General features: G+C 39.9%; 1 protein-coding gene across 3 annotated transcripts in view; it reads right to left on the bottom strand.

Moving 5' to 3' along the window:
* The window catches only part of PLEKHG1 (pleckstrin homology and RhoGEF domain containing G1), a 139,439-nt gene that overhangs the window by 46,841 nt on the left and 66,701 nt on the right, over positions 1-25,897 (bottom strand). For 2 of the 3 annotated variants that reach the window (XM_080389686.1, XM_080389688.1), the window contains one exon: positions 3,584-4,122. In XM_080389686.1, the coding sequence (XP_080245812.1) occupies positions 3,584-4,122 (539 nt within the window). Of the gene's footprint in view, positions 1-3,583; positions 4,123-9,364; positions 11,403-25,897 lie in introns of those variants that run through there. The other variant, XM_080389687.1, reaches the window with a different exon arrangement.

The following is a 25,897-nucleotide window of genomic DNA, read 5'->3' as shown; positions in this document are numbered from 1 at the left end:
AAAGACCACCCGGATACTCAAAATGCTATAGAAGTTATGCCTTTTTAGTTCATTTTTATTTATTTACTTATTAATGACCTAACAACATTAGGTCAATAAAGGCATGAAAAAGGGTGAAATTGTTTTCCCTCATTCACTCTGTAGTCTTTTTATGTCAAGCATAACTCGGCATGCTCCAAGAATAATATAGGCTGAAAGGGCACTGCCAAAATCCTATGCTTGGCTAACTCTTAATGAGCTGACTTTGGATAAGATGAATAGTACCAGGATCCTACATGCAATTTCATACCATTCATGTTAATAGGTCATCTTTGTACAGCTGTGCATGTTCTTCACATTTGTGTACAGCTGATCCTGGAAACCAATTCCAGGCACACAAAGGACAAGAAGGTAATCAAGGATAGTCAGCATGGATTCACCAAGGGGAAGTTGAGCAGCCTGATAATCTTCTACGGTGAAATGACTGGCTTGGTAGATGAGTGGTGAGCAGTGGATATTGTCTACCTTGACTTCAGAAAGGCTTTTGACTCCTGTGAGATCCTCATAGTCAAGCTGATGAAGTATGGGTTGGATAAGTAGTTGACTGAAAACTGGCTGAATGGATGGGCTCTGAGGGTGGTCAAAGGCATAAAATCTTGTTGAAGGCTGGTAACTAGAGGCATACCCCAGGGTTTAATACTGTGTCCAGTCCTGTTTAACATATTCATTAATGATCTGGATGACAGAAAAGAGCGTGGATATATTAAAACCCAAAAACAATACAAACCAACAAAAAAATCCACCAACCAAAACAAAAAAACCACAAACCCCAAAAATAAACAATCCCCCCAACCCCCCAAAAAACTAAACCCAAGCAAACACAAAATCTACCAAACCCCAGCAAAAAAAGCTTGACTGTGCATCACAGTCAAAGGTACTTTGCTTTACACCAGAAGAGTTTTGACACATTCTCAGTTGTAGCTCTAGAACCTGTTTCAAAGTGCTGGAAACAACAATGAGAACATGTTGTTTTTAAGTTTGTTTCCATTGTCTACAGAGAAGGTAGCATCAGCTAATCCCCACTACCAGGGGACAAAAAGCAAGAGCAAATCTGTACCGACCCAGCTGGGGGTAGAGGGTGATTAAAACAGTACCTATTCATTTCTCCCTTTTTGTTCTTATGCCATCCTCCGTCTGACATCTCTTCAGCTTTTAGCTCTTTGCACCTCAGTTACCCTGCTTCTCTTCCTCCCTTCCTCCCCCTGCCAAAAAAAACTCAACCCCAAAACCAAAAAAAACCCTCCTTACTATTTTTAGTCTGTGTACATAAACTGCTGTATTGCAGGTCAGCTGCAAAACTCGCTAGACAGCTCCAGTTCCAACCAGTTTCATACTCCCTTCAACCTTCCACTTCCTGGGTTTTCTCTCATTTCCTCATATTGTTTTCCCTCTAATGATTTTCTCTCTCCACATAGCACTGGTTCATTTGCCTATGCTTTCCTTCACCAGCTCCCACCTTCATGTATCTCTTCAGTTCCCACACACTTCTTGGGCAGCAGTTGTCCTTTGACCTTTCCCCAGCTCCCCTTTTCCATTCTCATCCCATTTCCTACCCAGCTGCCAAAATCTGACCCATGTTTATCTGGAAAATAAGGCAGATCAAGCTGCTTCCCTTCATCTTAGTCTGGCTCAGCACCAATCTGGCTGCCAAACTGAATGGCCTCAAGTCACAGAGGCCCAGATAATCAAATCCTATAAGGCTACAGCACTCCTGCAGATGTCTGTGGAGCCTCCCCATCCTTCTCACAATCCCGTGCCTTTCATTAGGTAAATCCCTGCAGCATTGCTCAGGTAACTTGCGGAGAAAGGAATCCTGACAGACTATAAATGGGGTCCTCTGTAACGTGCTTCCAGTCACACGTCTTTCCCCTGAAACCCAGCGAAGAACTTGCTGCACAGGCAGAGGTAGCTGGTTCCCTACTGTCCTCACCATCTGGGAAGGAATTCCTTTGAAGCCCTTGGATCCTCACCTACACAAGAAAAAGCTCCACTGCCAACTACTCCATCTCTCAAATAGGCTGTCTAATGCCACGCAAAACTTTCAAGATTCATTGTTTATTAGGTGCTGCAGGAAATACGCTTGCGTATTTCACAGGTAAATTCCCCCAGTTCTTTTATAACTTCAAGTGCATTTGCCTCATTTACTTTACATCTACTGTAGTGATGCTTAATGTATTTCTAGCAGGCATTTATTGACTTTCCTACTTGTAAGTGGAAAATCAGTTTCAAGATTTCAATGATGGTTTCCAGTTTCTCAAGTTGTACAGTTTACTGCATCGCAGGATGAGCGAGGGCTAAAGTTTCCAAAACCACAGAGGTCATGCCTAGTGAGAGGTGACTACACACAGAAGCTGGCTTGTTTCTGTAGCATATGACAACCTCAAACACTCCAAACAAACTTAGCCAACAGTTGAATGTAGTGAAACAGCACCAGCTACAGAAACCTAAGAAGTCTTGCAGAAAAAGCCTTCTCTGTGAGAACTTTGGGAGCTGGGGCGAGGTGCTGGTGTTTAATCATGATGTGCATTTGTGTTATCAAAGCCTTAGCGTTTTTTCCCCACTCATTGTTTCAGAGACCAGGCAGGTTGGAACTGCAGGTGGGAAGAGTGTCTCCAGCTGACTGATATTTCCTTTTGCAGATGACCTCATACAGCTACCTAAAGCTATGTATTCTATAAACAGCACATTATACATAAGCTTCCCAAGGAATCTTTCTTTGTGGGTTAGGTATGTAGGCTACAAACAATAGCCAAGGCACTTGACTGTCATCTTCAAAACCAAAAAAGAATATCACACTGATGACACAGTAACAAGCACATGGAGTGAGCAGAGCAATCCACGGAAGGACCCATCCGTATTTTATCCTGTACCAGAAAGGGGAAATGAAAGATGCTGTTATGCTATGGACTGGACAAAAACTTCACTGCTGCTAATAAATGCTACATCCATTTATTAGCACCACCAATTCTGAATTAGTATTAAAGAAAACATAATTCCTTCATATAACAATAGCATTTTTCAGCAAATATACATGTCATATTCAATGCTACAGGCCAAGGACATTGCGCGAACAGACTGCAGCTGTGAGCCGCATGAAAGGGAAGAAGAAAAAGACAGGAAAGAACTCACAGGACTAGGATTTGAGGCAGGGGGAGGAATCAATAAGTAAAACCCTTCAGATACAGCATTTAAAGGGCAAACAAGCTGTCTGCCGTTTGCTTCTTGCTATATGTTGTAGGAAACAGAGCACTGTATTATTTTCGTAAATAAACATTACTGCAAAGATTTTACCACTCTGATCACTACACTGTTGTCATCTGTAGGATTTTTTTTTCTGTTATTTCTTCATGAACACATAGTAACAGCTTAGATTTATCTAATCAAATAAAAACTAGAAACACACAAGAACAATGATGTTACACTAATTTGTAAAGACTAGCAAATGCCAAATCCATTGTCAAGTCCATCTGTCCTGCTGTGAAATCAAACAATGGAAAAAATAGCATTATGGAACAGTTAACACCATCCTAACCAAGAATCCTACCTTGACAATGCTTTTTAGATCCTGCACATACATCCTCTCTGTCTCCAGAATCTCTTGGACAACTCTGTCTACGTAGAGGAGCTTGGGACTGGTGGGCTCTGTGACCAGGGACGTGGCACAGTTTTTGCTCACTCCTTTTGGTTCTGCTTTTCTTGGCATGTTTAGCCTTTTTTCAAAGCTTTCCTCAGGATCCTCTTGCTCCGCAGGGGAGTTTTTGCGTGGCTTGTTGCTGGAAAATCGCCTGGCTGGGACCAGTTCTAGCTTGATGGCACCTGTTTCTTTATCCTGGTTGAACAAGCCCAAGTGGCTGTTTGAAACCAAGGTCATTCTGCTTCCAAAGGAGCAGTGGCTGTCCCTGGAGGAAGCAGAGGAGGAAGTGGAACTAAAGCTGACGGGACGGTCACTGTCTGACAGGTCCATGGTTTGTTTTTCACAGTAGCGAAAAGGTCTGTTCTCCTTGTGCAAATCTTCCCCTTTTGTCTTGGAGTCAAAGGCCTCCGTCACAGTTGGTAAAACATCGAGAGGTAAGTGGAAGTCATCTAAAAAAAATAGAAGAAGTGGGTTTACACTTGCTGCTCCATATAACACAAAACTTCATAATAGCTACTTTTGCATACAAAACTGCCACAACTGTAACTAAAAGACAATCAAAACAAAGCAATTTGGGGGTCACTGTGGCTCTAATGCTTTTTAGGTGGTGGGGAGCCCCCACTGGGGGCTACAACATAGGCACCACATATCTCCTGCTTGCATATATGTCTCTGGCATGTCCTTGTGCCAGAGTGCTGGGCTTGGTGCTAGTGCATACACTGCCCAGGCTCAGCACAGGACAGAAATAAGACTCAAGGAATTTCCCTAAGGTTAAAAAAACTCTGTTGGGAGCAGTATCTACTGTCTCCAAGCTGAGCACTGACCCTGGTTTGGAGGCTTTGAAAAACTTAAGAATCACACAGTGATACCAGACAGTGTCTTTTGTTTTGAACACTGCAAGACCAACAGTCAAACAAAAAATAAAAGCAGTTATCAATTACCAGCTCTGTGGTTTGCACAAAAAGTCTAAAACTGGAATGATTTCCCAATGAAAATACTGTAGCTTCTGAAAAGAAGAGTTCTCGCAGAAAAGAGTGATGCCAAATAATTCAGTTTTCTACTGGGAAAATAAGTTATTCTAAAACTGTTCAGTCTAAGCCAGAATATTACCTCCTGCTGAACTGACCCAAAGCTGTTTTTCAAAGCAGTGCAACAACAAAATAAGATGTCTGTCTTCCTGTCGGCATTTCAATTCTACTTTCTTTTTATCGCTGAAATGCCCTGCAGGACACTGTCCATGATGCAATGCAGACTCCTCGCTGGCAAAGTTCTGTGTGAGATACACCACAAGACTCTGCAAAAGCAGCTGCAGGTAAATTCAATACTTCAAGGTTTCATTTCAGTAAGAAGTGTCCACCCAAAAAAATCTTGCCTCAATTTTCAGACTTTCAGAATGTCTGTCCTATGAAAAAAGGAAACTTGTGACAACTAAGGAAGAAAAGCAATCCTGAAGCTACCCACACAGTGGAAACTTAGTCCTTATTTTATTCTAGCAACAACCTCATTTTTCAAAAGTCATACCGGCAATTACAGCTCTAGACAGCAGTTTCAGTAAAGAAACCATAAAGCCAATAAGCTGCAAATCAAACCCGCCCAACCTTTAAGGTGGCCTTTCTTAAACAGAGGCAGACTTGCTAGGCTATGACAAGCAGAAACCTCCTGGACACCACTCTGGCTGCAGTTGGTCGTTGGGGCCGAGCGGGAGGTGGGGAATTTCATTCAAAGCAGAAAGCCACTCTCTCATGTTTCAAAATCAAACATTACGATTTATTTACAAATAAAAAATCCCAATCCAAAGCAAACAAACAAAAAAGAAAGTGCAGAGAAGAATGGAACATTTGATTTACTTGGCCTATCTTGAATGCATGTTTTTATTTGTACATGAGTGATTAATACTTCCATTTCAGTGATGATAGTACTTGCTTTCTGTTAAGGAGAAGTATTGCCCTCAAGGTAATGCATGGAATTAACACTGAGTAATTTGCTCATTACATGGGTCAGAAATTGGCCATTAGATTAAAATCCTCATTTGGCACCTCTGTACCCCTGGTTTTACCTTGAAGTCTGAAAATCTATAGCCCTTCTTTGTGCCAGGTTCTTCTGGTTTTGTAGCACAGAAGTGTATTTTCTTACCCTTCTTGAATAAACCACATCAAGTACAGACTCCAAAATAAAATATAAAGCGATAAACCAGGAAAATATTTAGAAATTAAGTATGCAGTGAAGTTCTCTTGTTTCTAAATGTGTATGGACAAAGATGTTTGCCTTCCTATTGCTTGTGATAAGAAAGTAAGCATTTTTGATAAGGAAGAATGTATTTTTGTTATCAGCTTTGGATCATTTTTCATGTTCAATTAGAAAGCACAATGTCATTATGCAGATGTAAACCCCCTCGAAAAATGGACAGGATAAACAGGATAACAGGGATACCCTTCCTCTAACTTACTCCAAGATATTTTACTAAAATTACATGACAAAGAAACACCTGATTAGCCACATTTGGGGGTGGGGGGGGGTGGGTTCCTGTGACATTCCATACTCCATGCTCTTTTCTTCCTGTTTCACTGAGATACAGTCTGCCTCTCAGATAAGCTGAAGGCATTAGTATGTAATATTTGCTTCACAAACATTGTCAGGCTCATTAATATAAAAAACAAAGAAAACACAGTTCAGGTCAATGAGATTGGAGTCAGAACAAATGTTAAAAGTAGTTTTTCTCAAGACATACTTGTAGCCAGGAACACTGAGAGATTTTAACATGTCTTACAAAACCAAAACGCCTTATTATCTTGTTTAATGGGCAATGTCATTTCTTACAAAAAAAACCCCAAGTATTAGTTATAGTAGTTAAAATGGGCTTGCTCTTTAACACCTGTATTCCAACTGACTTTGGCAAACCCCAGGCACCTACTAGGCACAGCTAATTAATTGCATGTTATGGCTCAAGTTCCTCAATTTTTTTTATGCAAGTGACTATTCCTGTATGTTTCTACATAAGTTACGGCAAGAAAACTATTTGCTACCTGAAAATCTTGGTCTGTTTTGTCCCCAAAGCCCCATCCTGATTGCTAGCCTGAAAAGTTAGGTTTTACTTCATTCTTACTCCTTTCCCAGCCAGATATAAATTGGTCTTTTGGCTTCTCTGTGGAGTTTTTGCTAAAATTTTGCCCATCGCATCTCCAACCAGTACAACACATTTCTCAGGGTCCAAGCAGATGGCACCAAAGCCCTGTGCTCCTGCAGAGCAGCGCCTACAGAGCTGGTGAACCCTCCAGAAAGGCAGGAGACGTGGGACCAAGGATTTCAGCATGGCACAAAACCAGGAAGCAGTTTCCTTTCCTCAGCTGACGAGTCCTGTACCAAACACTTGGCACTCTACCTCTGGAAGTCAGGGCTTGGGGACAAGCCCTGGGCTTTGCCCAACCCTCCATTTCTGCCTCAGCTACAGGCTGTTACAAACCCATAGCCCTTCTCAATAACACAGGATCTGTAAATCTTCCAAGGCTTCACAGGTTTATCTTCAGAAACCCCTCTGAGAGTAAGCAGCATCACCCTTACTGTTGAAATCAGGAACAGGTATTATAGATAATTTCTGCAGTCACAAGCCCTTTGGAAAAGGCACCAGCTGAATCCAATTCATTGCCACAACCACGTGCCCATCCCCTTTTGTCTTGTCAGGGTCTGCATTTGGCTTTTCAGAGTTCTTTTCAGAGGTACGGTTTTACTGCCTAAGGTCCACACCAACTGCCCACCAAAAAATTCACAGGTGAATTAATGAGAGTGAGGGTAGAGGGGAACCAGCCTCCTCCAAGATTGCTCTCTGTGAGTTATAACTGACTACTCAGTGCCTTCACAAACCCTGTAACCTCTTACAAATTTCTATCTTTGACACAAACTTACTATAAAAAGCATGTTTATTTCTCCCGTACCCTGTGGGACTGATTTACAAGCACCCTCCTCAGCAGCCACCAATTTCAGCAGCAGCACCAGCAGGTAGGTGCATTCACCAACACTCGGGCTGCAAACAGCTGGTGTAATGGAAGGTACCCCCAGACCCCCCCAGCACCACACGCTCTGAGAAGGTCTTGCACACCCTGACCTACGCCTGGCCCGGTTCACTGCTTTTTTTGTTAGGCTTTCTTTTGTTTACTGAATCTTTTCAATGAATCACCAAAATAATATTAAGAACTTTTGTGAGTTGTGAATAACGGTATTTAACTCAGTCCGGGGAGGAAAAAAAAATAATCTTCAATTTGCATACTTTAATTAAGGAATAATAGTAATTACTTGTTAGTTCAGCACTGAAAGGAGGATAATTACTACTTGTCCCTACTCACAAGGAAACACACTCCCCAAACAAGGTCACTTTTTGTTTGTGCCTTTGCATGAATGCAGTGAGCCTCTCCCCTCCGCAGGCCCTGCAAACCTCCCCGCTCCCTCCCGCCCCCCCCGGGATACACACACACTGGCAGGGCACAACCCCATAGCACTCCCCAGCAGGAACAACACCATGTCCCTACTCTACAGCTGTGCAAGGGCAAGAAACATCCACATTTCACCCCAACAGGCAACTCTAGCATTGGTTACAACTCTGAAGGGACATGCAAAGCAACTACTTTGGCATATCTCCTGTTTTCAGCGTGCAGTCACAAGTTCTCACCAAAAATGCATACACTTTTTCTATCACTTGCTTTTCTTTAACAAATACCTCCTTCCTGTAGCTATATTCATGGTAATGATAAAAATTCTTTTCCATTGTCTCTGCAGCTTTGGCTACTCTAGAACGTTAGCATACAATGAGAGATAAAGTGCTTTAAGTCAATTTCATATTTAAATACAAAGATTCCAAAGCCCTGTATAAATATAGGTATTTATTCCTCCAAGTTGTTTACCGTACATGACATTTCAAGACATACTGCATGACTAAAAACTCACAAGTCAATTTATATTCATAATTAGTATTGCTGTTGCCTTTCTCCTGGCATGAAAAGGAGCACCTCAGATGTTATCTACAAAGTCAACACTACCAGAAATTACAGGCTTCACATCCTCTGGAAGTTCAGCTACATAAAAGTGATGAGACTACAAGAAACCTTTCCTGTATTTTCCTTGATATTTTAATATTTCAAATTAAGTATTCATACTGTAGATACAGTTAAGCAAGACTGTTTAGAACAATTTCTACATTCAGCATCAAATTCAAATGCAGCACTGGAATTGAGAAACAAATGTTACACAGCTGCCTGTCTGAGAAAGATTAAAATACATTCAATACAAGAATCCCAACATGATCTTAAATACATTCCTCATATCCTCTGCTCTGAATGTTGTCCAGTTGAAGGTCAGCAGATTTTTAATTACTAGATTTTGCATATAAACACATAAAATTTCTAAAGCTAACGCCCTCTGTGAACAAAATCACATTAGAGAGTTACAATATTTGCAGGATTAGATCTCTAGTCTGAACTATCACAAACAATATGCTGCCATATACTTTAACTGAACTTTGAGCAACAGAGAATCCATTTATTAGAAAACTTACAAGGGAAAAAAGTCACCAACTAATGTGCCTCTCTCAAATTACTGCCCCCCCCCTTCCATATTTAAAGCAGAATAGCCTCTGTCACAACCAAGCACACTAATGTCCGAGAACATTATTGCAAGAGAAAATCCTCTGCGACAGTATCTCACCACTGAGGAATGTCTCGGGCTTCCCACACCCAGGATGAACAAGTCCTCTCTATTTTTCCAGTCCTCTCCAAACAGCCCACGACCTACCTGTGTGGCAGAAGCAAGGCACGGGCTCTGCCTTCAGCTGTTCCCGAATTACCTCATTGGGCGCTCAGGTAAAATGAGAAGCTCTTACTAGTCTGTACAGCTCCTTTGCCAGAAATATTGCATGAGTCAGCTTTTATCTATCAAAACTCTAAACACAAAGGCTTTACAGAAACCTGATTCACAACTTTCTCACCGCCTTTTTCCCAGCACACCGACAGTCTTCAGCATCGCTAAGAGCCTTAAATGAAACATGACATCATGCAATTCAGGGACAGGACAATGGGCATCACTGTGGGTAACTTTAAAATGCACACTTCACTGAGCAACACCCACTAATATCCATTTTTCCAGACACAACACTGTGAAAACATCAAATAGAGCCCCCACTTCCACAGCATTTATAATTTGCAGATTTGTCCTTGATTTGCAGACAATGCCGATAAGCATGTAAAGCAAATAAATCACCTGCTGGTATTGTGAAATTTTGTGTTTAATGTTAGAAACTCCCATGAACCTGCGATGCAAAACTATGATCCTCAGCAATAGGATCATGCTGGATCCTATTCTGCTCTAACATAAACAGGAGCAGGGTTTTGCAGGGTGCTTGCAAAACTTCAGTGTTTTTTTAAAGAGGGAGAGGAAAGACATCCAGAAGAAAACGTGAAAACCAATCAAATGCTCTCTGCTAATTCACAATGAAGCAAAGTAAAAGAAATTTAAAAATTAAAAAAAAAAGGAAAAGAAAAAGAAAAAAAGATATTTTTGCAGGGAAGGGGACAGTGAGAAGAGAAACAGAAGCAAAGAAGAAGAAACAGAGAAAAGGAGAAAAATTAATATAGACTGGTGCTAACTGATGGGAAAGATGAGGGCTTTCGGCCTGTGGAGGGGATGGTGGCATTTCTATCTCAGAGGTGAAAGGCAAAAGAAGTCAAAAGAGTTCCCAGCTGCTGGCACCACTTTCCAGGTGTGCTCTCAGCTGCGTGCTCAAACCTAGCCCCAAAGAGATACTCTATCTTTAGAATCATACTTGAAATTCACTCCTCCTCTCCTTGTATGTAATGTGGCCTCGGCTTCATTCCGAGTTTTCCTAAAGAGCATAATCCTTAAACAACACCTTTTAGCAGGAAACTGAAGGTAAAAAAAGGAAGTGAAGACAGCCTTGAAACCATTTGCAAAGCTGTGGAACACTTTGATCTGAACATCAGGGCTGTCGAGGTGAAAGTCCCTTTTACCCAGGCTAAAAGATCAGGTGTTTACAACCTGTTGCCATGCTACCATGTCTCAAATTGAGATGTGCCCTCTCACATATATTCTCTTCTAGGTTTTGAGGCTTTAACACTTACAATTAAAATATATACATACACATTCAGACTTGTCCTGGACACACTCACAGGCCCAGAATGGCCAACACTGGTCCCAACATCCTCAGTACATAGACGGTGAGGCACCCAGGTACTCAATCAAATAACCTGAATGCGGCCAATTTACCACACATTTGCTAAGCTCTACATTCACACATATTTCTGTCAGGAGATAGTAATTCACTCCTTTAGACCTCTGCTTCCTTACATATTGTGCCCACCTTGTCCACAGAGCTTTTATCACCTTTGTGTGAGCTTTTAACTAACTCCTGGGTGGACCTGTAGAGCATCAACCAGTCACAGGGCATTGCTTGGTCACTTCTGTGTAGTTCTATGACATAAAAATGATACCAGCAGCTTCATCATTTAGCAATGGCAAACCTCCTGAACTCTGAAGGCTCAAATGAAGTCCAGTGACTGACCCAGAGGCAGCCGGTGACAAAGACCTTCCCATGTCTGCTTCAGCAAGCTAAGTATAAGCAGGGGCTGCAGTGATGCAGCGTGAGCTTCAGCTGCTGGTCTAAGCTGGCACAGTGAGCTCTCATGAGCATTACTGTGGCAGGGGGAGAGGGCAACAGAGCCAAGGTCCTTACTCTTTCATCTCTGCACATTTGCATTTGACCTTAGCTGTCCTTTACATCCCTACATACAGAACAGCAGGAGTATACCCCATACATGAGGATTTCCCCAGGAACAACACCTCACCCCCACATCACTTTAAATATGCATAGCACTGAAAGCTGTCAGTGCAGAATAGAAACTCAAAAGCCTTCTGTTTTACTGTCTAATGTGCATCACCAATGAAACACTACACAGATGTGCCAGAAAAATAAAGCTTTTACCCCACTTCTCATTTTCTAGCATTTCATGTCTGTGTTCGGCTTTTATCTGCGCTATCTTTTAGGAGTTGCATCCCTTTCTCTGCCCCGTCTCCTGCTCCCTCCTGTTTTATGCAGTGCTGTAAGACCACATTATTAATGCATCAGAGTTAAGAGTTGAGAAGGGCAACCTGTTTTTACTTTGCAACAAAGCTTCGATTTTTCTAAACTTGAAAAATAAGTGGAGTTTATAGAGGTTAGGAATAATGTCATTAATTCTCAGCTGGCTAAGGATTTACTGAAGAAATAAGTTATCCTCAGCAAAATTTAAAAAAAACAACAACAAAACAACAAAAAAACCAACAAACCACTCAACCCATAACTCAACCACAGGGTACATTCAGGCTTAAGGACACACTGACATCTTCACTGAAAGTGCAATGTAATGTATTAATAACTCTCTGCAATGCAGTAGCTATTTAATCCATACACAGTACTGCAGAGACACCTAACAAAAGGAACAAGCCATCACATGCTGCTGATGTACTGCAACACAAATAGAGCATATGGATCCAATGCTCCATTTACAGGCCTTTTAAAAGGATTATTTTCCATCTCCTTGTGAATTCTGAAGGCTTGCTTATTTTTTAAAAAAGATGGCCCAGTTCTATTTTATTATATTCTAAATTGCAACAAATGAGAATTCAGTGAAGACACACAGATATAAATGTATACGGAGGAATAACACCTTAGACGATAATGCAAACAAAGCCTTCACATACTTTTCTGCCCATACTGGCATTTAGTGAAGAAGAGTAAACAGTCAGTATTCAACATTATGCTGCTTGAATGTTTTAGTATTTTTACGTTCAAACTTCAGTGCCGTGACCTGAATGAAAATCCACATGGCTTCTTCCTTTCCACCCACATACAGGATCAGGCCTTGCTGCTGGCACATTACTAGTGTCTTTCCACCCTATACTACATGACTGTAACCATGCTTGGACATCACATCTGGTTTCTACTTCTCTTGGACTAGTCTACTGCTCCAAGCAAATGTCCTGTCATGCCAACATCCTACTGCTAAGGCAAGTTTTCAACTTCATCTAGCCCAGCTAAAGTTACTGCTGAAGTTCACAACCTTTCAAAGCCCATTGCAGCACAAGCACACTGGAGGTCTTGGCTAGGCATCCCCAACACAGCATAAGACGGTTGTTGCTTCACAAAGAACATTGGGATGATTTTAAGATCAAAAAATGTTAACTGTCTCACAGCTAACAATGTAAAATGAGGCAAAATAAACCTTAGAGAGGGATGTGCAGTTTCAGTACAAGGAAACATAGCATCTAGGACTTATTCTTACTAGTTACAGTGAAAAACGTAATTGTGTGACCACAAAGTACAACTCCCCTCTTCCAAATTAACAAGAACTCTTAACTACAATATCTAGCACAGGATAGTTCTTTTAAACTAATTTTATCAGTCTATTGTTTGCTTCTGCCACTGAACATTCTGTTGGCTTCCAAACATTTCCAGTGAAAATACTGCCTGAAAAACACCCACATTTTGTAAAAGCCAGCTCTCCGTAATAGCTGATTTTATTAGATGCCAAATAGAAGTGAGTTTCAGAAGCTTTAAATAATTGATGTTTTTTTTAAGTCCAGCTAAATGATTTCTCCCATTTTCTTTTGAACTGGAGACACTTACTGGAACCTCCTCCACACCTCAGGAAGTTTAGCAACTAGAATTTTGAAACAGAACTGAAATAGTAACCCCATAATCAAACTAACAGATGTTTGCATTCACAATAAAAAAAAATATTCTTCTGGGTTTCCTCTCTTGAATAAAAATGGAAGCTGCAGAAAGCAGTATTCACGTTTACATCTTAGGGAGAAGAATCCTTAAATTCTACCCTGGCTGGAACTAAGACATATTTATGGTCTGGCTTCACCACAGACTGGCTCTGGCATTTGAAGTCATCAGGCATTTTCTTACGCCCACTCTGCTAAAAGGGAACATTAGGTGTTATTTTCAAGTTGGCATTACAACAGTAAGCTGACAGCTCCTTCAGAATCCCAGTTCTAATAGGAAGGTATTCAGTAACAGTTAAAGGAACTCAGGACATAATAAATGATTGCGGCATATTTTTTGCAGCATACAATAATTAGCATTTTGAAATCTCACAGCACTTTAAATGAAAATAAATAAAAAGAAACCAAGCAGGTGTTCAAGTTCAAAGGAGTACAACATACCACAGCTCTTCTCACTATATTGCTTCTACAGTTAAGTACAGTATTTTACATAAACGAGGTCAGGAAGACTAAGACTGCTAAATGGCAACAAAGCAACTGGTCACAGCAGAAAAATCAAGGTGTCTTACTGCTGCCACAACATCTGTAAAAATGCAGACAACCTAAATCTGCATTTTTTTGTTTTCTATTGATGATCCTGACTGTTGTTTACCTTGATTACCTTTCTACCCCTCCTTTCTCTTCCTTGTCATTAAGCTTTACTATACCTCTGTGAAAGCCACTCCAGTAGACTCGTGTCTGTGATGAAGTAGCGTCATAATGCTTTCAGAGTTGCTTTAAGGCCATTCTGCAGTGCGTGCTAATGCTTTCTACTACTTTTTAGCTGTCGTTTCATGAAGACAAACCATTGAGAACAACAAAATTCCTGTCTCCAACAGGCAATACTTTCCTTAGAGGTTTTGTACGCAAAACAGTGAAGCAGGAATTCAGATTATTTGAGATCACTGCAGTTTCAGTGTACAGAGCAGTGTAGCCTCTGCTCCCATGTACAGATGGTGTTAATGCCTGCAACACTTATCAACATATCAGTATTCAAGATTAAGTGTGCCAAGAGTCACACTTCAGAAGCCACAGGGCAAGAAGCAAACAGATTAGAGGCTTGGACTTGCTTGCAGTGAGCATTTGGTGCATAATTCACAGCAACTGACTGACTGAGTCATAAGCCTTTCTCTGCACTTTCTTCTTATTAGAACAATAATGTGCTTAATTCAAACCAGAAAGACAAGAATTTTATTAAAGCTATATATATATTGCAGAGCTCCTATGCCTTCTTTACCAACAGTTACAGAAAAATAATCCTATGGACTTAAAAAGTATTAAAATTCTCTAACATTCCTATTCAGAGGTATTTTAATTGAATTTTATACACACATAACACCCAACAAAGAAAGTCAGTAGAAAGAGATCTTCAGATTTCTACTGACCCTGGGATTTATTATGCAATTTTTTGTCAATCTGGAGGGAAAAAAACCTTACAAATACAAACATGAGAAGGACATGAAATCTCATTGAAAAAAATATACCACTATATGTTTTACAGCAAGGTAGGAGAAATTTAAAACAGTCATGAAAAGACATCAGTTAACAACTGCCTCCTACTATCCTTCCGTTTTTCTGACTTTTACAGTCAGTACCATATTAATTCTCTTTTGCAGCCTTCAAACACTTTTACACTGGCCAGTTTTCAGATTGCTTGTTAACTATAACAAACAACATCTAAATTCATCCCCGTGGCCCAAACAACTGCCAGTATTCAGTAAACAACTCGGGCTTTCTCAGCGTTTAGATCAGAGACGGGGAAAACAGAAACTTAAACTCCTACTTAAATAGTGCTAGTACAGCTAAAGGAGTAATTTTTCTCAGATTTCTACCTCGCGCTGTATCTTCCTTCCAGACAGGGACATTCAATCCCATCATTTCTCTTGTTTGGGTTTTCCGCTTGCTTGTTTTCTGTGAGAAAGGGGTAGCAACCCCCTGCTTATTTAAATATTAGAGCTGGGACCCAAATCAATATCTCAAATACAAAACACATAGCCCAGACTTGGAGAAACTTGGCCACAAAGGCAAATACTGTGGTCTAAAATGAGCAAGTGTGGGGGCTAAGGAGGGGAGAATGTATTGACTCTGTGATAGAACTGCAGGGTTTTCCCTAGAAGCCGTGCTAGGAAACAATTCCTTTTGTTGTTCCTGTTTTTAGAGAGAACATCAAAAGTTTAACTACATACCCTCTACACATGGGAACTTACACGGTAATTCAGTGCATGATGTAGCATTTAAGAGCCATTCTCACGATTTTCCGAGAGTCTTGGTTTATTTTTAAAAAACGTCACACAGTAAACCACTTTTCTTCCAAAACCTGTGATCAAATTAAGAACATTAAGCTGCAAATCCTCTGTTATGCCCATGCTTTTCCTTAAATTCAAATGTAGCCTTCTAACTTCCCCTAGGGTAAGCTTTCCCTTAACATTCAACCATGAAACTCATCAAACAAAGAGGCAAGGGAAAAAACCAAAACCCTTCCCCTCTCTTCCTTGCCTTCTCCCTTAGGTAGACCGCTGAGCTGGAAGATCCCTGCAGGGAACTCGCCACCTGCAAGCACGAAGCTGGTCCAATAAAAGAGCAGGGAGGAATGGCTAACTGCCCCTAGGCTTCTTCCAGCCCTGTTAAAAGGAGGCTCCATGCTGAAAATCAGTTTCCCTCAGTCTGCCCCGACATCCCAAGAGCTCTGAGACTTTTCACAGCCAAACAATGCTGAGCATTCACTATTGAGGTCTGAGGCGCAGAGACACACTGAGAGGCCACTACATCGGTATTATTCCACTACGTTCAGCCTGTTACCACAGCTATTAGCTGGCATGCTCACTTTTCAAATCCCCATCTCTTTGGAAACCCTGACTACCATTATTTTATTACAAAGAGACACAGGTTAAAAGAAGTTTATCTGGGCATTCTCCTAGTCTCCCCCTTTGGCATTACCTATAATTTGTTACTCATGTAGGCAGAACTTCAGTAAGAAGCGCCTCACTTTTACAGTTGTATAGAAATTCTGTTGCTATTGATGTGGTTTATTAACAAAGATTTTGGGAAAATATTTGTGAAGTTTGTGTAATTTAGATCAGTAACAGAATGCAATCAGATGATCAGCCGTAACTATTCGGTAAGATATTTGAAATGAATAAGGGCTTGCAAGTAATTTCATTAACTTTATTCAGCAAAACAGAAGGATGTCAGTTCCCCTCCATATCATTTTTCTTCTTTTGCATCAATTTCTATATACAGCCATAGATGAAATTAGTTATCTCTGCAAGCAAAAGCATTTATCTTTCAGTACAGTGAGCCATAAGAATGGCAATATTCCTCTCCAGGACAACTAGCATCAGGAGAGTAAAACAGGTGCCTTTTCCAATTGATCTGCATCACTTAATAGAGCACCAAAAGATATTAAAATTTCCACTCCAGTGATTTTTCAGTGTATACATGTTCTTTATAATCTAAGACTAAAGGACTTGAAACATTTTAAACCTTTAAACTATGCACAGACCCTGCCAATTAGAAATTCATTGCAAAATATTTTGAAGGTTAGAAAAACAATCCGGGAGAAACATTCCCCTCCTGATGAAATTAGAACAAAGTTCTTTGAAAACAATGACAAAGGCATCGGTTGCTGAAGGCCTGAACACCACACAGCAAGAAAATTCAAACTGACTGTGATCATATTGCTGCCTTTCACATGGCAACTGCTATACCTGACCTCAAGTCAGAAAAATGCAACATCAAAACCCAAAAGAGCTCTGTGGCTAAAGTGTGACGTTCGTATACACACATTGGTGGACAGAAGAGAAGCTGCCAATGGTTCACCAGATGTAAAAGATCTTCAGTGGCAAAATTACCAGAGACAGTGGAGTCGCAGCTGTAAGGATAAAAGCATCTCTCACAAGCACAGCACAGATCCACTGGAATTAAAAATAAGGGGCTTCAGTGCCAGTATTCCCCTTTGCCCTTTGAGGTACAACAACATAAAGCCATTTTTAGGACTTGACAAACAGCATCAACACAAACTGTGTTTCCAGAAGTAGAGAAACAAACTCTAATCCAATATAATCACTACATTTAACATATATTGGTTTTGTCTATATGTGCTTTATTTATAACTTATTCATGCCTAGGGCAGGAAGGATTTCCTGTGTCAGAAGAATATTAAAGAGAAAGTCCTGATGCTGCAGATAATTTGTTGTTAATACTTCTGCATCTATCAATAGCTCTATCTTGGAAGAATACTGCCTGGGGTGTAATGTGGGAGGATAAAAGCCTAGGAAAGCTAGAACAGAAGTCCCACACACTCAACACTTAACCAGTCACCACTGCCAATCTATAGAGTTTTGAGTTGTTGTCTCCCATTTATTAATTTTCTTAACACCCACATGCTAACATTGACATACAGGGATGTGAGCAAAACAAATATCATAGGGATTTGCCAGATTTCTTATTGGAGGGACCAGAGAGGGGGTTTGTTATCAGGTTCCAAATACCCTGAAAAGGATAGTTCAAACTTCAAGTCCCACTGTGTCAGCACTCTGCCTCTCACATCCAGAGGTGGCAAGAAGCATATTTAAGATAAAAGACCTGATAATCACCATTAGCAAACAGGAAAACAATTATGGAGTATGCACTGAGTATGTTACACTGGAGGCTCAACGTTTTCCCTCTGTATTGACATTCCTTCTCTTATGTTTGCTTTTCTCTTTTCAAACTAACATAGTTGATACAGGAACCTATCATTGATATCAGTGGTTCTGCTTTGAGCCTCTAATATTACTCTGCACATAGTGATGTAGCTAGGAATCTCTCCTTAGCACTCCCACTTGCCCCCTTCATTTATTCCTTTGTTACAAAGATGAATGGCCATGGGAAGTGAGAGCTTATACTGTTAGTTTAAATAAAGGTAATTCCCTAGGCAACTCCATATTCTCATCTGAAATAGATTCATTTTAAGAAAAAAAAAATTAAAAATCTTCAGACTTGCAAAAGCAGAACAGAAGGAGTATTGCAAGCAGCTCAGGATTTTCAGATTTTCAAAGTGCTTAGCCATGGACTTTTCCCATATGAGTTTTAAGGAAATATTTATTGTATTTAAGTCAGAAACTAGAAAAAACATCCTAGTAATATAAGAAACCCTCAACTTTTCATTACTAACTAGGTATCAGTAGCCCAAGAGAGTAAGTTTTTACCCACTTAAAAGACAAGCTGCTCTTTCTCACGGGGATGTACCGCATCAATCACATGCTAGGCCACCTAAAAGGTTCAGTTGATATCCCATTAATATCTACATCTAAAGCTTTAAAATTAGATAAACAGTTTCTGAAAAAGAAGTTATATTCTAACCCGCCATAAAAATTAAGTGGCTTTGGCCCATTTTCTCTATGGACATAAGTCTTGAGCCCTCAGTGTGGATGATTTATCCTTTCCCGTCCTCAGAACAAATGAGTTCATGCAAGAGGATGCAAAAGGAGACTTATACTTCAGCTGATACCCTGGAGTCCATCTCATGAGGTTGGTTAGATGAAAAACAACCCACAGTGAGGAAAAAAATTATCAGTTGTGCTTCTTCTGATTATCTGATGACACAACTTACTTGTGCTCTTGCCTGGAAAACTGATACTGATTGATGGCAGCTGTATAGCTCATCAGAAATTCCCACTTGAAATGCAAGGCATTTAGTACAATTTTAAGAAATGGGAGTACAGCATCACAGTGAAGGCAGAGATTATACATAATGAAATTTTAGCACTGCAGTTAGTCTGGGATCTTTGACAGTCTTCTCACGTAGAGCTCCGTGTCACAGCAAGGGAATTAGGCCCCAATTTTCAGAACAGCCCCTTGCTGAGGGTTTCCAGACTTGATGCCCCTTGTCAATGCTAAACACTCAGGGCTCCAGGCAAGGGGAAGCTGGAAGAGTAGTAACTTTAGAAAACAGGCCCTGGAGCCAGAGATTTAGCTTGTGAAAACAATTGTGAGTCCTTGCCTTTAACAGCCTACAAAAAAATTTAAATGCTGCTCAGTGCAGATCTGCCATAGGTCTTTGTCTGCCGCATTGGGAACACTAGGTGTAAGCCTTGCCAGGCAGAAGCCTAAAGAGGTCGTGATCCACTTTGCTAGCACAAAAGAAAGCTCCACTGTGTGAGATTAGCTTCTTTCCTTACACTGCTGGTACAAGTCTGTCTACTCCACACATCAAATACATTTAGATAGGTGGCCATCACCAATCTTCTGCCAGCATTCCCCAGCTAGGGCGTGGGCAGCTCTCCTCCTGCACAGCTGCGTGGTCCTGCTGGTAACAAAGGCCTCAGCTAGGGAGCCCACCGAGTCAGGATTATGCCCATCTGGATATTTTTGTTGCTGTGGATAGACCTTTATCTGTTCCTAAGTGTAGTGTAGAAGCCATCTCACACAGGTGTATATGACATGTAACTCCTATGGTGTCCTCCAGCACTGCAACATACTCAAGAGGCATTTTTTTTTTAATTATATAAAGAGACAAAACCCCCAGCTCTTTCAACTCTATGTATATATTTATGCATTCTATACATTAAAAATATAATAATCATCTGTTGCCAAATGATACAATTTATTTTGAAAGAGAGGGACAAAAAATTGACCTATTGTCATACTACACTACTACAACCCTCCACCTTTTCTGGGAAAATACAGAAAAGGTTAAGGAGTTTTGCTAAATATGCTATGCTTCCTACATGTAATAAAAGTAGGATTGGTGTTAAGTTGCTGAAACCTAAGGGTTTGATGGATAGAATAGCCCAAGTTAGAAGACAGATAAAACTACTTCTTTCTTCAACACCTACATGCACTAATGAGTTGGGACGGCCCCTCAGCTTGGGGTCAGAGACAGCATGCTCTTAACGTGCAAATCCTGTAAACCTATTCCTCTCTGGATGCTTTAAACTCCTGCATTTCCCTACTTTTTACAATGGTAAGGACATTTTAGGATCTTCACACAAATGTCAGTAGTCCTGACTTTTCAGGCTTGCCTTACTTGCTGCCATGAACAGGATGAAAGGATAGGTTCAACTTTATTGAGCCTGCTTTTATAGTGAAGAATCAATGGTTTAACTAATTGCAAGTCAATTTTACAGTCATATGTCTAGGATATGTGAATAAAACTTAAAAAATTCACCTTGTATTACAGGACATCAAAATTCATCAGGCAATCACATGAAGGATGAGGAGGATCTCTCTTTTGTTGTTTGTTGAGGTTTTTTTTGCAGGGCGGGGTGGGGCTTGGTCTGTAAAAATCTGTTATATGAGCATACTCCTCCCTCATTGCATTAGGCTCAGTTTATACTCAGATAACAACAGAGATGTTTCCTTCTGTAGTTGTTACTCTATACTTCAATCCTCCATCAAGACCAGCCAGGCTTGTTAAAACAGATATGTCAAAAGGTTAAGAAATGAACAAATAGATTTTCTCCAGCTGTAGAAAAAGTGGCTGGTAAACTCAACCCTTGGATCACTGCAAAGAGGTATTACTAAATCCAATGTCTGGTATTGATTTAAAATGGAAATAAAGGAGCGGATTGATTTAATCCAGTAAAAATTAAGCAACTGCATACTTTCAATTTGGGAGAACTGGATGATCCCTAAGTAGGAAGAAAAGCATCTTAACAGATACATGATTTAGTATATACATTATGAATACAAAGCAAAATTCATTATAATAAATACCCAGTTTATGTAAGCATTATTGAAATGGTAAATAGATTATATTAGAAATAATCATGTACCATAATAAAGGTTGTTCAGTAGAGACTACAGACATTTTATACACCTGACACTCATTTATTACTGAGGTTGTATCAAATTTGTAATGCTCCTAAATATTTGATACTTTGCTTTCAACATTTGGGTTTTAGGAAGGATGTAAAATGATCCGTATTTTTCCCTCTGCTTGCACTCTTTAAACCCAAACAAGACTTACACAAAAGTTACCTTCTTTGGCAGGGTGGGGAAAGGGATTTCCTAAGGCCTTTCTTTTCTCCTCTTTCCTCCCCACCCTCCAGTAAATGAAATTAAAGGTCAGTAAGTATTCAGTGCAGTGGAAAGCCCTAGGTTATAAAAATAAAGGAATTAGAAAAGCTATTCAGGATTATAATAACTGGTGTGCTCTCTAGATCATTCTCAAAATCCAAACATGGTGGTGGAAATACACTAGGTATCCTGACATTGCTAGCAAACATGATTAAATATATTTATAAGCATTGTGAAAAAACACATCATACACAGGCAAAACATATCTCCCCAAATATTTGCTCTTGTCATTCAAGAGAATAATCCCTGAAGGAAACAATCATATAATGCATTTTTCATCTGCTGGTTTTTTTCTCTCTCTACTTTAAAGACATAGGAAAAATCTTTTCAAAACAAACAAAAAAAATATTAAAAATATTCTTTAAATATTTTCTTACTCCTTTTGGTAGGCTGTAGTAAAATTGTTATGTCTTATATGCTAGTCAAAAACCTTGCAAGACTACATGCTAAGTTATAAACAGTCAACAAAATAAATTTAGGTTCTTAATTTTCAGACTAGTTCAGTCTCAGGACACTCTTTCCGAGTCACTTTAAATCCCTGTTAAGCCCACCTGTGAGCTTGCCTCTCTGCTCTCACTCTGGATGACATACTGTCAAGCCCCATCAGTGCTTACAACAGGAGTAATGATCTGCAGCCACAGAGCTCAGTTTTCACCGGCATCAGGCTCCTGCTCAAACTGGCGAGCTGCACGACTGTTCATGCCAGAGGCAAGGAGCGGCAGGGAGTACACAGCCCAGAGGCTGCAGGGGGAAGAGGGCTGTACCCTCTGATGCAGCACCAAAGTGTTTGGAAACCTCGGGAGAACAAAGGTACCTTCACAAACCATCAGGCACAGCTGTCCTTAAGACTGGATGCTGGTTTTTGCAGGTTCAACTAGAATACATGCTTGTCCCCTTACCTACAGAGGACCTTTGGGAAGGTCTTGTGGGTAATTAAAAAGCCCAAGAAAAGAACTTGACAGACGGGCAGACTGATGGACCATTTCCTCTTTTTATTCCCATTTAAATAAGAAGCTTAGCTTCAGGCATGCAGTTCCATTGATTTAACCGGGATTATGAAATCTAACAACACACGTGTGTGCATGCATAAAGGAACACACAACACATAGGAAATAATGTCTTTCCAGAAACCAATCAGACAATTCAAACAAAACCAAGTTGCAGTAAACTTCAGTGGCTTCAGAGGTACAGTTTGGGAATTTTTATCTCCTGTTAGTGCAACATCTCCTTCGGGTGGTGCCAAAAGCATCCTTTTCCTTTCTTCTCACTTTCTCCCACAAAAGTAGTATAATTTTACATCAGTTCATCTTCTGTAGAGCACTTACAAAGCCAGCATATACGAGTGACTTGTTTCAAACCACAGAAAGCTAAAGTATTGCACTGAAAGCCTGCTAGCAAGGTAAAGGAAGAATGCTTCTGCAAAGGTTTTAGTAAAATGACTAAATAACTTTTTTCTATAGCCAACAAAGCTATATAGATCTTTAGAGAGAGCAAATCTTCCAATCCCCAAATGAAACTAGAGCCATATTTGAGATCACGACCTGTTTGATCTTTGACTAAACAAAACAACTGCTTAAGCTTTCACGTGTCCCTGTGCAACACACTTCCACAAATCAATCACTGGAGATAAAACATTAACAGTGACAGGAACAAGGTATTATACTGACACAAAAATACAAGATATTTTGCACTACTACAGTTTCTGTAAAGATTCAGCATAAAGCATTTCTGAAACACTCAAACTCTGCAGTTTCTATCGGTATCTTCCTTTTCCACCCCCACACACCCCAAAAAAGAAATGGCAAATCAAACACCCAGGAATAACAAACTTAGTGTTGTAACATGGCTTTGCATTCTTGTACAGCTATGTCAACCCACACAAAATGCAATTATGATGATGATCAAAACAGCCCCACAGCATTTAATATTTGCCACTCAAGTAGTGAATTAAGGACATTTGGGTACATCACTGAGATGACAGAACACAGGCACACTGAGATGAACATGCTGCAATGGCCAAAGGGACTGGTTATCCCAGCTATGCTAGACTCAAGGACCAATTCAGGAAAACTCCGCCTCAGGAAATGTTTGGTATGAAGATACAGACTATAAGTATTTGTCATTTTTCTTGCTACTTCATTCTTAGAAATTAAGGTTACCTTCAAAATTAAATGAAGTATCACAATAACCTTCCTATTTTAAATTACTCAACAGTCATTAAGTGCTTACTGTATTACATTACATAGCTGGTCCACGACACAAAAATGACAAACCAAAAAAAACGTCATACATACTTTTAAAGAACAGCACTACCAGTTGTTTGTTGTTTTGTTTTTTTGGTGGTTTTTTTCATTCTTTTTTGTTTGTTTGTTTGGTTTTTTTTTTTAAGAAAAGATTCTCTGGTTTTAGGGTCTTATAGGAACACCAAATACTGGTGAAAACTTTTAGAGGAAGCAGGGAAAAGTGAGAAAGATGGAAAAGGTAAAAGAAAGGAAAAGGCTTACCCCAGAAACTCGTCCTACAGCAAATGCAGATTCATTTTCACTGGAGGCATAACTCTCTATATGTTATAGTTCCCATCTAGTCCAACAAATAACAGATAATTAGCTACTGCTGTCTTCAAACAGTCTAGAAATGTTATTGTCCAGAAACACGTCTGCAGAGTAAGGTCCTTCACTCCACCATGATTACTTCTGCACTTGTGAAGCTGTGTACTGGTTACTCTCTTGGAGACGTTCAGCACAGGATTAACAAGTAGCTAAGAGCTATACTCTCATTCCAACTTTAAAACTGCAGTTTTGATACCACAGCTGGACACCTGCCATAACTGCAGGCCTCAAATAGGAATATTGCTTATTATTAAAAAAAAAAGGAAAAGAAAAAAAAAAGAACATCCTTCGAGAAAACTCTTCTTCCGCATTTGCTGCTCTGCAGCATCTTCAGCCTCTTGGGGAGTGTGTTTATTCCACTGCCAGCTTTGGATTCCAGTTCCAGAGAACTGCAGGCACATCAAGCAGTATCTTTCAGTTATTTAAGTTTGGGAATACTCCAGAATTGCTTTCCATAAGCTGTCCGGGAAATGCTGCTTGGCTAATTTGCACTATGGCTAGGACTCAAACTCCCTGTACAGACTACACAAAGGACTGATGGAAAATACTTTCTTAAAAGAGTAATGTCGCCACCACCACACACACACTCTGCATCACTAACCTACACTGACATAATCTGGCAAGTGAAATGGGAAGAAAAATTCTATTTTCTGCCAACAAAAGAGGAAATTCATTAGTTGGATATTATATAACCTATAATAATTTAAAAACAAAAAAACCCCACCCTCTCAAACTTCTTAAATGCACGTATTACATATACAGCATCTCTTTCTTTATTCTCTTTTCTAGACACATGGTTAAGTTACTTAAGTTACCAAGTAGCACCAAAGCCACAGAAGCCACTGAAGAGATATCTTCAGTAAAATATACCAGCCTATCTTCTTTCCCCATGGTATGTATGAATACTGGATTTTCTTTTTTTTAAAACACAGTTATGGAGGGACAAAGAGTTGTTTTCTGGGTTTGGTGTTGGTTCGTTTTTTTTAAATTATTATTCTACTTAAAGTACTACTTTTCCTAATCCAAAACTGAAAGCTTGCAAATCTTTAGAAAAAGTAGAAATGAGAGGTAAAGAATAAAAACATTCCTGCTGTGCAGCTACATAAGCAAGAGAGTGTCTTTTTTCTAAGACTATTTTGAACAAAAGCACCACTTAATATATGAGCCTCAGTCTGGAGCACAGAGTTAACCTCTGTAATGAAAGCGAGTTCCAGATTAACTGAGGAAATCCCAAGGGTATATATTACTTCTTGCTAGCAAAGACAAACTCATGTGTATTGCATTAGGTCAGTTTCACACATATATAACGTTAGTCAATAAGCTAAGGGTGAAGCACCACACATCGTAATCAGCCACTCATATGTGCTGAATATGTGGTAATATAAACATCGACCTTCCTATTAAAGAGAATTTAAAACTTTGAAGAGTACAAGAGTTTAGGTCCTAGAAATATAAATTAGTTATTCAATGGGCAGGGCACACCAAATGTTCGATTACCACATATTCTAACATACCTGTATTGCTCACCATCACTGGTCATGTTCTCTATGGCTTATATTGTTGGTACCAGAGTAAAATGTTCATAAAGAGTCTAAATATTATTTGAAATTATCCTAGCATTAAAAGGTAAGTTCTAGCTCTATTGGAGGGCAAAACATGTACCGCCTAAGCACTAAGCTGCATAATAACTACAATTTATTGTTCCATCAATGTTTGTCAAACAGGGGCTATCCTTCCATGCATGCCA

Source organism: Falco punctatus, assembly GCF_963210335.1.
Source record: "Falco punctatus genome assembly, chromosome: 5".
Classification (NCBI taxonomy): domain Eukaryota; kingdom Metazoa; phylum Chordata; class Aves; order Falconiformes; family Falconidae; genus Falco; species Falco punctatus.
Note: the sequence above shows the minus strand (reverse complement) of the source record. Positions and strands in the feature narration are given on the sequence as shown.